Below are 13,212 nucleotides of genomic sequence, written 5' to 3' on the forward strand. Positions count from 1 at the left end.
AGCAGCAAATAAAGTCACTTTATTGCAGCGATCGGGCGAACGAGCGCTCGGCGGCACCGGGAGCCGGTTCCAGTGTCCGCCGGCCGCTAGTGGGTATTCGGCTTTATCGTGTTCCCAGTGTGATTAACGATGCCCTAAGAACAAAGCAGCAAATACTATTTCCACTTAACGCTGTAATTCGGGTGAAACTACAGGATTTACTTAAAATAATGTATTCTAAACGAATTTATTTCTAGTTTCTGAGCCTTAGCTTTCGTTTTTCAGATCTTTCTTCATAGCCATGCAGACCAACCACTCCTGCGTTACTGTCTGAAATGCTCACACAAATCCAAGACTTCGTACCCTGGAAAGAAAAACCAACCCCACAACATTTCAAGATCTGACAAAGGGGAGGGTGAAACTTTGCAGTTTGGCTCTGCAGAAGGGACATGATTCCTCCTCAAAAACCAGGAATATCTCTGGCTGTGGAACCATTCGCAGCATTTACACTTGCAGAGGTTTTCGTTGTGAATAAGCTGCCCTATTGCTAACGAGGTGCATTTTAAATGGACATTTGTGTCAGCTCTCAACCCAGAGGAAGCTTAACTGCACAACTTTAATATATGGGTAGCTCCTGCATTTTAATTTCTCTGTGGGGTAATTCCTGGTCTCCAAAACTGGCTGAGGCACATGTTTGCACCCTGACGAGTTGCTGTCTCCTATTTGAGCATCATTCTCAGCACACCGCCCGTGTTCCCCTGTTTGTTTTGCATCCTTTTCCCCGAAGCGAGCACTGACCTGACCCCCAGGCCCACCCGTCCCCCCTTCCCCACGTTCTGTTTGCCGGGAGGAAGAACTAATGACGCATTTACACATCAGCTCCACTACAGGACAGCGAAAATTCACAGACAGGAAAATTAGATGTTGCCAAACGACCCTCCCGCAGATAAATGGCTTTAAAGAAAATCCTCAACAGGCTCTGCCTCTGAAAACATATTTTCACTCAAGTCTCCTGCAACGTGAAAGAGGGATGCTATGGAAACTGCTGCTCAGACTTGTGCCTGCACCAGCGTAGTCTGAGGCAATGAAATGACAAAGGGCTGTGCCAGGGCACAGTGGTGGGGCTCTAAGTGGCTGCTTCCCCAAGCTCCCGAGCATTCGGTATTTTCCTTTATTTGGTTTTGAAAAATCCTGGCTGAGTGCAGTGCCCTGCTGCGGCTCCTTCCCCATATGGACACCATTTGTCTTTTGTTTACTCCACCAGCTGCAACGTGTGCTCTCCCCAAAACCCTCATCCTCTGTGTTTATAGATAAATTATACCACACACGATAATATCGAGTAGCTGCATCCTGCTGGTTCCAGAGCCCGCGTACAGACCGATCACTTCAGACCCACCCGTGCGGTTCCATCACAGTCTCTGCCCGTGGAGGGGACGTTTCCCCAGGAAGCTGCTTAGTTCCACCTGGTCACCAACACTTACCTCAGCTCAACGTCCCCTTCTGCACAGGGCAGAAGGAAGATTTAAGTCCCTAAGTTCCAGCTGGCACCAGCATGGGGAAGACCCATCATAGCTTCATGGGGAAGATCCACCGTAGCTTCGGCGTTCAGTTCTCCCAGTGCAGGTTTGGGACTGGGCGACGCCTGAAGCTCCTTCCCACCCTGTGTATCCTTTTGCTAACGACTAAAGACAGACAGCGAACAGACGCTGCTGCTCCCACCACCTGCTAGGAAAAGGAAAAGCAATTTCCAATCATCATTTGTAACACAGACCTACGTTCTGCCGCGCAAAGAGCAGGGAGCTCCCGGTGCACCCTTGCTCGCAGAGGGACGCTGAGCACAGCTGCCGCACATCAGTCACGCTGCGAGATTCTGCAGCTACAGAACGCAGATTTCCACATGAATTCTTTGCTTCTCAGACACAGGCCAGAGGAACACCCCAGCAACAGGGAGCAGCGTGGTAACAAATTCCTTCCCAACACCATCCTACACCAAGAGACTGAAGTACTGAGACAACTCATGCTTTAATAGACACTGAAATCACAAAGGAAGAAGGCCAAATGCCTTAGCAATTTCAATAAAAATATGAAAATCTTTTTACATGGTAAATTTCATAATATAAAAAGTTTAATGCTGTCTGGAAACAGAGTTTTAATTTACAAAGAAAGTCCATATAGGCCAAACATGGCTAACACTGCGTACAAGGAGAGCAAGTGCTTAAAGAGCTGCTGCTTGGAAGAGTCTTTGCTGACAGTGCTTTGAGTTACCACCCAACGCTCTTGGGAAGGAGTTCTGCAACCGAGGGGCCACGTTTTCCACGCACATTTGCAGCCTTTCTGGACAGCACGGCAATGCAATGAACCCGAAACTGCTCAAACCCATTATTACCACCTCGCCTGAAACTGCCAGTGTTTCTTAACGTATTCACAGATACTTCTGTGCACCCGCATCTATTCTGCAACTTGAAAGAGATGGTCACAGAACAGGTCTGACCTAATGAAAGGAAATATGGCCCAGAGTGATCTATGTGGGTATAGCACCCCTTCAATGCTTTTTCCTGGTTTAAGTAAGGTATGATTAAAAAGAAGGAAAATCAGTACCAGGCCAGAGTGCAGGCTAACCAACAAAATCAAATTAAACTGCATTTTGATCAGAGAGATTGTTTACTGTTCCCATTTAGTTGGAGCTAAACACAGTCAATAAAAGGTCTGTAATCTCACACGGTAAAACGAACTGGGCAAAACCAAACTAAAATATGTTCTATGGTCTTGGGGAATTGTTGCATGTGGCAGGTTTAACGTGAAAGTGGATAACACCTAATTCTTATTGCTCACTGTATTAAGCAGTGTTGTCACTTGTACCATGCACAAATACAACAACGACAAATGCATTTAAACTCCACAGAAGGAATTCTAATATCAAACGGAGAACATGTTATTTTCATTTCCTGAATTTCTCCACATACTGGGCAAACCTGATGAAACTTTCTTCCTCACAAAGGGCTTGTTTCTCACTCAGGGGGTGGAGGGGTGAGGCACGAGGTGTGTGAAGTGTCTCCCAGCCACGAGCAAGCATGCAGCTCCATGGCTCTCGTTAAGCCAGTGCAAGTGCCCTGTGTCAAGCCGATGGAAACACGTTTCCCAAAGGACTTGTTCTAGTGACACTCACCTCCCGTATTTATACAACACCAATTTCCCAAACACTGAACTCTACATCTGAACCCTTCCCTGTTTCTAATGCTCCCCCCTCCCCCCTTAAAAAACAGCAACAGAAGAACAACCTCCCACCCCCATTTAGATCTTTCTGAAAACTTTAAGCCAGTGTGAAACGTACTGGCAGCATGAAAATGGGTTGTACCAGAATGGCAATATAGAACTTCTACAGATTAAAAGATCCTTTAGTTATGGAAGTAAACTACAAGTAAAGAGGCTTATTTCTGGCGTGTTATGCAGCACTACAGGGAGTATTTGCTGTTGCTATAAACAAAAAGCTGCCCACTTCCATCCTGGGTGTTCCTGGGATGTCGTTATGCTGGTTCGAAACAGCTGAGGTCACCTGAAGTCTCCCACCAGTCTTGTGACCACAGCAAGTTGCATGATCAGCAATATCACCGTCTACACCATGGGTAGACACTGTACTGACTCATTTTGGCCCACTATTCTAATTTTTCCTGCCAAATGACGAGAAGATGATGTCTAGCACCAAACCATCACAGAAAGACGTCAAGTACAGACAATAACTTGCATCATATGAGTTGAACAATTTACTCAATTGTTTTGCTACATTGCATAATATGAGTAGATTAATAACTACTCTTTTTGTCTTTCTGCACTGAAACTTTTGTGATCACCCATCCCTTGTTAGCTGACTGTACCAACACAGCCCCAGCCCTACGTTCTTTGCCTTTAGTGCTTAATATCTTGCAATGGCAAAAAAGGAAAAGATTCTCCTGAAACCAGTGTATTCTAGAACGTACTCAAAGTAAGTGTTTGATATATGCACCATGAGTAAGCTGAGCCTAAGGAACTTTATATTCGGTATCAGAATCGAATCCTCTGTCCTGCTATTTTGCTTTTCCTCCAAGATCCCTCAGAAAATCATAGATGATCGGATCCATATTTCCAAGAAAAGCATCCAGACTTGACAAGTGCAACAATTATCTGCATCAGCAACATGCCCCTAAGATGTTTGCAGAGCTGACTGCATTCACCATTCAGGTAACCAGTTGTAAGACTGGAAGTTGACTTAAGATCCAGCCAAAACTCAGGGCCTAATGAATTAAGCCTCACAACACCTCTGTGAGGTAGGTAGGTAAGTATTACTATCCCCATTAGATAGAAAGGGAAGACGAGGCACGGAGAGGTGAAGTGATCAGCTTTCAGTCACTCAGCAAATTCTGGGAGTGCAGAAGAGAAACCAAAAGCCTTGGTGATCCAGTGCTCCGACTCCATAGCACGTGGCTTGGGAAACACTCTGCTTGGATCAGAGTGTGTACTGTGGCTGAGTTAACGCTACCACATGCCCACAGTTTTCAGTGCATGTAAATTATCATTTTGATTCCGATTACATCACCGCATTCAATAGCCACTTAAAAGAAATAATCTCCAATTTGATCCACAACAGCTAAGCTCCGCCTGGCCTAGGAAAGCTTACTCGACACATCCCTCGGGTGCTCTCGTTTCCCTATTCTCCACAGAGCAGAGGGCGCAGGGGTTCTGCGGCTGCCCCGCTGCCACCCCATGCCCGTGCTGGGGCTGCACCGACATCGCTCAGACTGTACACGTGCTCTAAAAGAAACTCGCTTCCACAGCAGGGGAAAGGTTTGCAGAGGTGCCCGTGATGAGCCACATGGAATGATTTAACAGGATCAGCGGATTTATTTGGTCAAGTGATTTCTAAATCACATACACCGATGTCACATTCCTGCCTACTGTGGAACTGTAAAATAATGTTCTGAACTTCTGTGTCTGTAACCCTGTTCTGTGCACACTTAGCAGACAGGAGATATCTGTGCTGCTCAAATACTTGCCAGGATGAAGTTGCACCACTGTAATGCTGCATGCCAGAAAGATCAGAGCATTCAGTGCAACCAGAGCCTGTCTCTCTGACACACGCTCACTACCTCACGCTGAGGCTCACCTTGCTCATTATGCCCCAAACATTCTTTTTGAGCAGACCAACCAGCAAAATACCACCTGAAAAGTCTCCCTCCAGAAAAGAATTACCTGAGATGCAGGTTTTAGAATGGGGCACCTCTGTCCTCTTGTCTTTGTTTCACCAGACTCTAAATGATGCAAGAGAACTGCCAGTATCACACTGCTATGGAGTTTTATTGCCAGCATTTTCTTGTGTTTGGCTAACATAGCAGAGCTATCTAGAGGTATGTTATCTTGCTCTCTGTCAGCCTTTGAATGCAATCAAAGAAATGGCTTGTACCTCTCCAGGCAGAAACTTGTGCATACTTTCTTTGTGGTACACACGAAAGTTCTGCCTCCTCTCACTTCCCTCTCCAGTCCCTGATATGTTTAATTTCTGTATAAAAAGCCAGCTGTAAAACTGCTTGTTAAGAAATACAAGTAGGTGGCTGAAAAGCTCATATTTTATGAACAGACAACTAGATTCATTGGACCTGCTGCTGCAAATACTGAACACTACACAGACCCTGTTATCAAGCGAGTCTGGCCAAGGCCCTGATGAGGGAAACTAAACCCATCTGTGCGAGGCCCGTGTGCCCACGCAGCGGCAGGCAGGGCCGGCCTGTCACACTCCTGCGCGGTGCCGACTGCGCCGTGACCATGGCTGCTCAGATAATGGTTCTGTATTGATAAAGGCAAGTGGGCAGAAGCAAATACTTTCACAAGACTGTAAGTCATCAGCTGGTACTCATGACATTTCAACATTTGGAGGAAGGAAAAAATCTTCCCGGTGACAGAAATTTATAACCATTCCCAGATGGCAGCCTCAAGGGGCGTGCAGTTCCTGGAGTGCTACTGGAAGGTGCAGAATGAGTTGATGTTGCTGCATTTGTAGTTTCAGGGCGCCTGTGTCCATTTGGAGGGTTCTTTTGTGGAGAAGCAAGGTGTTGCTCAATAGACAGGTCCTTTAGTTCCAGCTTATCTGCGCTTTCTTCTTTGCTGTGCCGTGGAGATAAATTGAGCAAGCTGAGGACATCCTTCTTAGACGTCATTGTTCCAGGAGCTCCTCGGAGAATCTTTATTGGGCCAGTAGAGTGATGGGGAGTGCTTTGCCAGAACATCTTTAAGTTGTGGATTGCTTGCACTTTTTCATCGATGGCAGCCATTTTTAGTTTGTCTATGTCTGGAGCATCAGCTGGACTTGAGCGAGCAGAACCAGCTGAGGAATAAGACAGAGCAGGAGATGGAGTGCTGCCAGCAGGAGACTGATGCCCTGAGCTTGGAGAGATATTTCTGGGTGATTTAGAAATATGAGCACTGTAGGGAGAGCTGGGGTACTTGAGTTTGAAGTGAGGCTGCTCAGTTAAAGAGCCATGTGAATCACAACTTGGGGACGGCTGCCCACTGTATTGGCCCGTGCCTTCTCTGTTTGACATCTCCGATGTCGTAGGGCTATTGTAGCCAGAACTCACTTTCTGGAGGGATGAACTCCTTGTGGGAGGCTTTGGTTTAATTGCAAGGGGTGAAGACTGATTCTTCTGAGCAGAGCTGATGGGCCGACTGAATGCACTGGTCTCTGAACATCTGAACGCAGACACGCCTGCTGGGGTGGATGCCGCATCATCTGAGTTGTTGCTCTTGTTTATTTGGCTGCTGCTTCTTTGAAGACGTTCAACAGCAATGAGGTGACTCTGAGTCTCCTCCAGAATTTTTTGGGCCAACTCTTGCGGATCAAGCTTTGGATTACTGTCCTCCTGGGATTTGACAGTGCTGTCAGTCTCAGTGCTAGACTGGTCAGATTCCCCAGTATCAGAACTTGCAAGTTTCCCAACTTTTTGGAAAGGTGAGTTTGGACTGGGAATAAGAGTCATTTTAACAGGAGAATTTGGGGTACTTATGCTCCCTTTGGAGTTGACAGACTCTTTAATGCCTCCAGTCCGACCAGTTTTGGTCTGTTTGTGATCAGGGGAAAATCCTGGGTTTATGTTTTCTTGGTAACTGGCCAAAGGCTCATTGCTGATTATAGAAAAACCTTCATACTCTTCCTCATCTTTGCTGGCTACAGTGCTGGTTTGTGGTGACAACTGGCTCTGTGCTGCAGACCTGTGCGGATAGATGTTCTTGGGCCTCTCATAGTCCTGACGTCCCCTGTGTCCCACGCCCTCCGGCGTGCTCTCCGGCTTGGAAACAAAACTCATGGAAGAAGCAATGGAGCTCAGGCTATAGACAGAGATGGCATCAGATGCAATGCTGTCTGGACAAGTAGGAGAGAACGGAGGGTTTTGATACTGGGGCACCGGGTTGGAAATAGACTGAGCAGAAGCCAGTGACTCTAGTGATGAGGAACTGTCCAAGCTAAGGCGCTTAGGCAGCTCTGTAGAATCTAAAAAAGAAAAAAAAAATTACAAACATGCCCCTGGACACACAGGAAAAATCAAACAAAACCAGGTAATGTTCTAAGTCACAGTTAGGAGGAAATGCTACAAAACATGCACTCAGACTCTGTGCTACTTCAAAAAACCCAACTGCTACTTAGGTGATGAAAAAAATTTGCACAGCCCAAGAAATGCACAGGCAGGAACCACAGTCTGGGTATCCTAAATGAAACCTGTTAATTCCTTATCATTTTGTATCTCAAAACCAAGGGTGAGTTATACACCCTTCAGTTGCTGGACTCTACTCCCAGCTTTGGCCTCAGCCAAGTCTTAGTGCTTGTTTCCCACGTAAAAATAACATTTGCTGCAGCTGTTGGATGATGTATCCCTGTATGACACGTGACGATGTATGTATGATCTCTGCAGGAGGTAAGTGTGAGATTTCAACAGAAGCCATTCTGATCAAATAATCGGATGATATAGGAGCAAAAACTACTGTAAGTAGCTTTACCAAAAAGCGCCAGCAAGGACTGCAGAGCAAAGTGCATGGTCCTCCGATTAGCTTGTTTCCCAGTTTTCAGAATCACCTCCTCTTGGCCAACTTCACAAAGGTCAAAACCTGTAGTGGAATACAGCACAAAAAAATCACATCTCATAGAAAGATCCAATGTCTTAAACAAGTGTGATCTCATTTAGAATACAAACAGAACAAAAAGATATGGGATCCTGCAGCGTCCTGGAATTCTGAATCTCCACCCACAACGTAGAGTTTGTTGGTTTGGTTTTATTACTGTTTAGCAGCCTTCTCCAGCAGGTGTTGGGAGCTTTACAGAGTGTGAACATATACACAGAAACAAATTGCTCCTGTCCAAACTGACAGACAAATGCACTAGTCAGTACTTTTTCAGTTGTGAATTATTTGGAATTGTCAGGGAATGACACACTAAACACATCTCAGGGGACAGTGTCCCACATGCCCCTACCATTCATCATTAATGCAAAGTTTTCTCACAGAAATGGGTCTGAATTTAACAAATGAGGGCTGGGCTCCAGAAGGCATGACTTTGTGTGCAGAATGATGCTTGGCTTTTACGAGCTCCTCAAGCAGTCTTCTTAGATGTTTCTTTTTGCAGCATTGCCTCTTCCCTGCAATGCCCTTTCACCAACTTTAAGCAAGGTCCAAGCCAGAATAAAAACTAGCTTGAAATTTATTCTGCAGGATGTAGACCCTGGTACATACTACCACCTGGTACGTCGTATCCGTGCCCAGAGCACAGGTTTCTCTGCCAAAGGAACGATCGGTTCCCTTCAGGTAGAAGGCCAGAAGCAAACTCAAAAGTATTTATTATGAACAAGAGCGGAACAGGATCCTGAAATAAAAACTGGGGTTAAACCAACGTGACAGCACCAAGCTGCCGTCATCCCTGAAATCCATGTTCTGCTGACTCAGGAGATGTTTTGGTGCATGAGGGGAAAAAAACCCAAACGTGATCACTAGCCAAGCAGTGAGCAGAAGAGCTCTGTGCCTGTGAACTGGCAGAGGTACGGAGCAGTCAGGGATCACATCCAGAGACGCAAAGACCAAACAGCACCCAGACAAATCAATCTCAAGGCTGAGTCTCATCACTGCTTCAAGCCACCAGACAAGACACCTGCAGCAGGTTCAGGAAGACAATGGTAAGAAGTGTTTTCCTACCTAGAGCTGCCAGGAACTCATGACAGCCAGGGAGCCTCCAGAGCTGGACACTGATGGAAACCTGGATTGGTGCAGAGGAGAAATCTTGTTCCTTCTCGCCTGCCTGAAGTTGAACCAGGACTTGATGCAGCTGAAGATAACAACACAAACATTAGCCATTCCTTACAAATCCCATCACTTCTTTTCCGACAGCCACAGCTAAGGAAATGCACTGCAAACATCCCTTTCCCTGTACACTCATATACTCAGCTGCTGCTCCTGAACAGAACAGTGAGATGAAAAGGTCTAGGCAGGGGGACAGTCCAGGGACAGCAACAACAAAGAAAGCTGAACAGCAGCAAAGGTGTGGACAGAACAGGGGTGAGGGCTGGGGTGTGACCAGTGGAACCTGAGCAAGGAGGAAGCACAGCAGGAGAATCTGTGAAGTAAAAGAAAAGGAGAGAGATACTTTGGGGCTGCTCACAGAAATACACTGAAGCCCATTCCATGACTGAGTCATACTCCTTACGCAAATCCCAAGAAACTCATTCTCAGCATTTAACTGGGCAGAACAAGTCATATGAAACCATGGAAGACTTTCCCAATACCTCCATGGCCTCCAGGAAAGACGTTTCTCAACTGTGCCCAAGGGACCGAAGTAGCAAAGTAGAGAAAAAAAGTGTTTATGAAGATCTGACACAAATTGAGGTGCGAGGATCCCATGTAATTCCAAAACACAGTCAGGGCAGGAAGGATGGAAAGCCATTAATCAGGGACCAGCTAAACTCAGGACCACCCATGTCTTACAACCCACACCAGCTTACACAGTCCTTTTTCCATAGGAGCACTATGGAGCAAATTCCAGGCCTGAATGCGGCTTGAAGACACCACTCTGCAGCGCAGGGACACAGGCCTGCAGTGCCCACAGCATTTCATCCTGCACAGCAGTGTCATTCCCCAGGGCATGTAATACTCACCATTCCCACCATATTTTTAACAGCCTTCGGGCAGCAGATAACAAGAAAGGAAAAGAGAGGAGAAAACAAAGAAAGAAAGAACACAAGTTACTCTGTGCTACAAAATGCCTGTGATAGGGGACCCTGCAGTGACACGTCCACGTGCAAACCAATATCCTGACTGCAAGATACTCCATCCAGAGCAAGGAAGGAGCAATGGAAATGCCCTGAGCTGCGCATCAGGAGCCCAACAGCATGGAACAGCTGGAATGTGGGAGTGCCCAGCTCATGACCATCACCTCAGACCAACCCACATTCTGGCAGAAGGCTGAACACAAAACAAGCCCTTCTCTTGTTTCCTTTGGGAGGCATTATTGGCACTTAAAGCAGTCAGCAATCCCTAATTTTTCCTTGCACACGTGGTAGTGCTGAAATTCCCTCTTCTGTGGCTCCTGCCTTCTGTTTTGCACTAAAAACCCACCATTTTCTATCCAGAGCAAAGGATCAGGCTCCCCGTCTTGCTGCTCCACTCATGCCAAGAGCACCTGCTCCCTTCTGACACTCATCACCCACACAAGACAGACAGTAAGCAACACCCACTGACAACTGTCAGTCATCACGCTCCAGTTTTGAGCAAAGTCTTCTCTCCTTTTGGACAGGCAGAGCCTCAGCTGCTCATCAACTTAATGGCTGAGAGGAAGGAGGTGGAAAAAGCAAGTAACCACAGAGGAAGGGAGAGCTAAGTTGAAACCTCTAACTTGTAACTGGATGAACTCTTCTGCAAAAGGAAATTTTGCCTGGGGTTTAGCTCTAGAAGAACATTTGCAAAAACAACGCAATAGCCCTGCCACTATTTATTGCATGGGGCTGCTGAAGAAATGACGAGTGCATCTTTTATCAGTTGTGTACAGTCGTCTGAATGTTTTCTCTTGGGTGACTTAATTATCTGAGGCAAGAAGACAACTGTGACATAATCTCATAGACACTGTAGCACATTCTGGTCTATTGGAATGTTGTCTTCTGCTCATCACATCCCTTCTACTCGGGGCCTCCCTCTGGTGGCAATCAGGAAAAAACAACCCTCGTCTCAGGCACTAACAAAAGAGCCAAGGCAAGGAAGCCAAATTCCATAAAGGACAAGCCATTAGAAATATCTCACACGCTGCCATAGATCATAAGAACAAACTCCTTGATGCAGACTCAGTCTAGTGGATAGACAAAGCAGGCTTCTTAGTGGTTAACAACAAAACGGGCTGATTGTGCATTTTGTGCAGAGACTCAACAGAATGAAGGGGAGCCCTCTGAAGCTCCACAGAGGTAATCCCAACTGCCCCCATGGAACTGCCATGGAACACTTTTGCATGGGGAAAGGGGAAAAGAAAGTGAGCTGTATGCCCATTCACTATGTGCAGTGTGTTCATTTACTAAAGCAAGCAAATAATCAAGATAAACCTCATTAGAGGAGCAATCAGGACAGTAGGAAACATGTAATGGAAAGCCAGCCAGGCTGGTGCACAGAGAGACGTTAGGTTAGGCTGGGCATGCTGGAAAGGCTGGGGAGAGGGAGGAATGTGAGGAGACTGGGGAGAGCAGGGAGGGGTCCCACAGGCAGCACTGCCTGTCCCTGAATGACCATGAATCCTGTCAGCAGAGCTATGAGCTCACGTGCCAGGACAAGCACGGGCTCCTCAAGTTCTCTGAGACCCTGCACTGCCCAAAGCCAGCCACACACTGGGACTTGGGTAATTACAGTGGACAAATACCAGCCAACGTGGGCCCTGAGCAGGATGGCCAAATAGCAATTAGTGCTTCTGACACGCATTCCCTTATTTTGCTTCCCCCTCACTGCAGTACGTATCGTGTTTTCACTTCTGTCACTGAACAGGGAGACCCAAGACCACGCAGCCCAGTAACATACCTGCATTCTTCTCTTCTGGACACAAGCTTTCATTCACACAAACGGGCAAGTTTAGAATTTCAATCCTGAAGTCTCCTAGCAAGCTCTGGCTTGATAAACCAGAGCATACACCATTCTGTGCATTTCTGAATGTAGTGACCTGGGAAGAACCATATGGAAACTGGGACTGGAGAAAAACCTCCCAACTCACCCTGTTGATAAGCTGTTCTCCTGTTTCTGAAGCTGTGATAAGTTTACAAAGTGCCTGAAGTGCAGGGTTAGGCAAACCTGAAAAACATCAGCAGGAACAGAGACTGTTCAGTATCTGTTTCTTGACTGCTAGAAACGTAACAACCTGAACAGAACACAAACTCAGTTAATTCCTAAAACCTCTCCCCCACATCACTGAACAGTTCTGGATGCAGCAGCAATTTCCAGAAAGCAAAAGGTTTTCCCACTTTGCATCTGATTATACATTTTCTGACTGAGAGCTGAGAGAAAGCCAAGAGTCACGTCACGCTTCTCAGATACTGGACCCAGTAGTAAACCATACCATCTATGACAAGATTTTCACAAACATTTACTTCTAGAACATCTGTCCTGTTAAATACTTCTATTTCATTGATGTCAAACATCACCATTTTACAGGCTTGCACCAAAGCAAGGTGGGAAAAGGCCGATGTCTGGTGGGACAGATGAGGACAGAGCTCGCAGCTCAGCTGCTTACCCAGCAGGGACTGGATGGTAGTGCTGCACTGCTGCAGCCGGTCCCCGGGGTCCGATGTAGGGAAGAACACGGCTGCCGGGAGGCCGCTGGCAGGAGGGTCCAACCGAAATCCTACCGCAGTGAGCAGTGCCTGCCAGCCTGGAATGCCACCGACTTTATTCTCCACGCTTTGTTGGGAGGTGTACATGGAGTTGTGCTGCCCATTCTGGATTCGCTGCAATGATTTCTCCACCTTTAGAGAAAGTACAGCATTACTTCATTTTAGAAGAGATTTTTACTAACTGTCTCTCTTTACACAGTGAAGAGGCAGGAACGGCAGGTTGAGAGATGCAAACCAGTGTTGAATCTGGCCCATCTTACACAGCAGGACATTAGTGCCCTTGAAAATGGCAGCTCTGGTAACTCAGCACTCACGGATCTAAAACCACTGTGATATCAACATTCTCTGGGATACTGCAGAAAGTAATGCC

At 46.6% G+C, this 13,212-nt stretch overlaps 1 protein-coding gene across 3 annotated transcripts in view; it reads right to left on the reverse strand.

Moving 5' to 3' along the window:
• Window positions 1–1,982: 1,982 nt before the first annotated feature.
• TTC28 (tetratricopeptide repeat domain 28) overlaps window positions 1,983–13,212 on the reverse strand; it is a 102,994-nt gene continuing 91,764 nt past the window's right edge. For all 3 annotated transcript variants that reach the window (XM_065646026.1, XM_065646024.1, XM_065646025.1), the window contains 5 exons: window positions 12,743–12,974; window positions 12,227–12,303; window positions 9,184–9,313; window positions 7,999–8,106; window positions 1,983–7,495 (listed from right to left, as the gene is read on the reverse strand). In XM_065646026.1, coding sequence (XP_065502098.1) covers window positions 5,871–7,495; window positions 7,999–8,106; window positions 9,184–9,313; window positions 12,227–12,303; window positions 12,743–12,974 — 2,172 coding nt within the window. In that variant the 3' untranslated portion in view covers window positions 1,983–5,870. The remainder of the gene's footprint in view (window positions 7,496–7,998; window positions 8,107–9,183; window positions 9,314–12,226; window positions 12,304–12,742; window positions 12,975–13,212) is intronic.

Source organism: Caloenas nicobarica, chromosome 16, assembly GCF_036013445.1.
Source record: "Caloenas nicobarica isolate bCalNic1 chromosome 16, bCalNic1.hap1, whole genome shotgun sequence".
Lineage (NCBI taxonomy): Eukaryota > Metazoa > Chordata > Aves > Columbiformes > Columbidae > Caloenas > Caloenas nicobarica.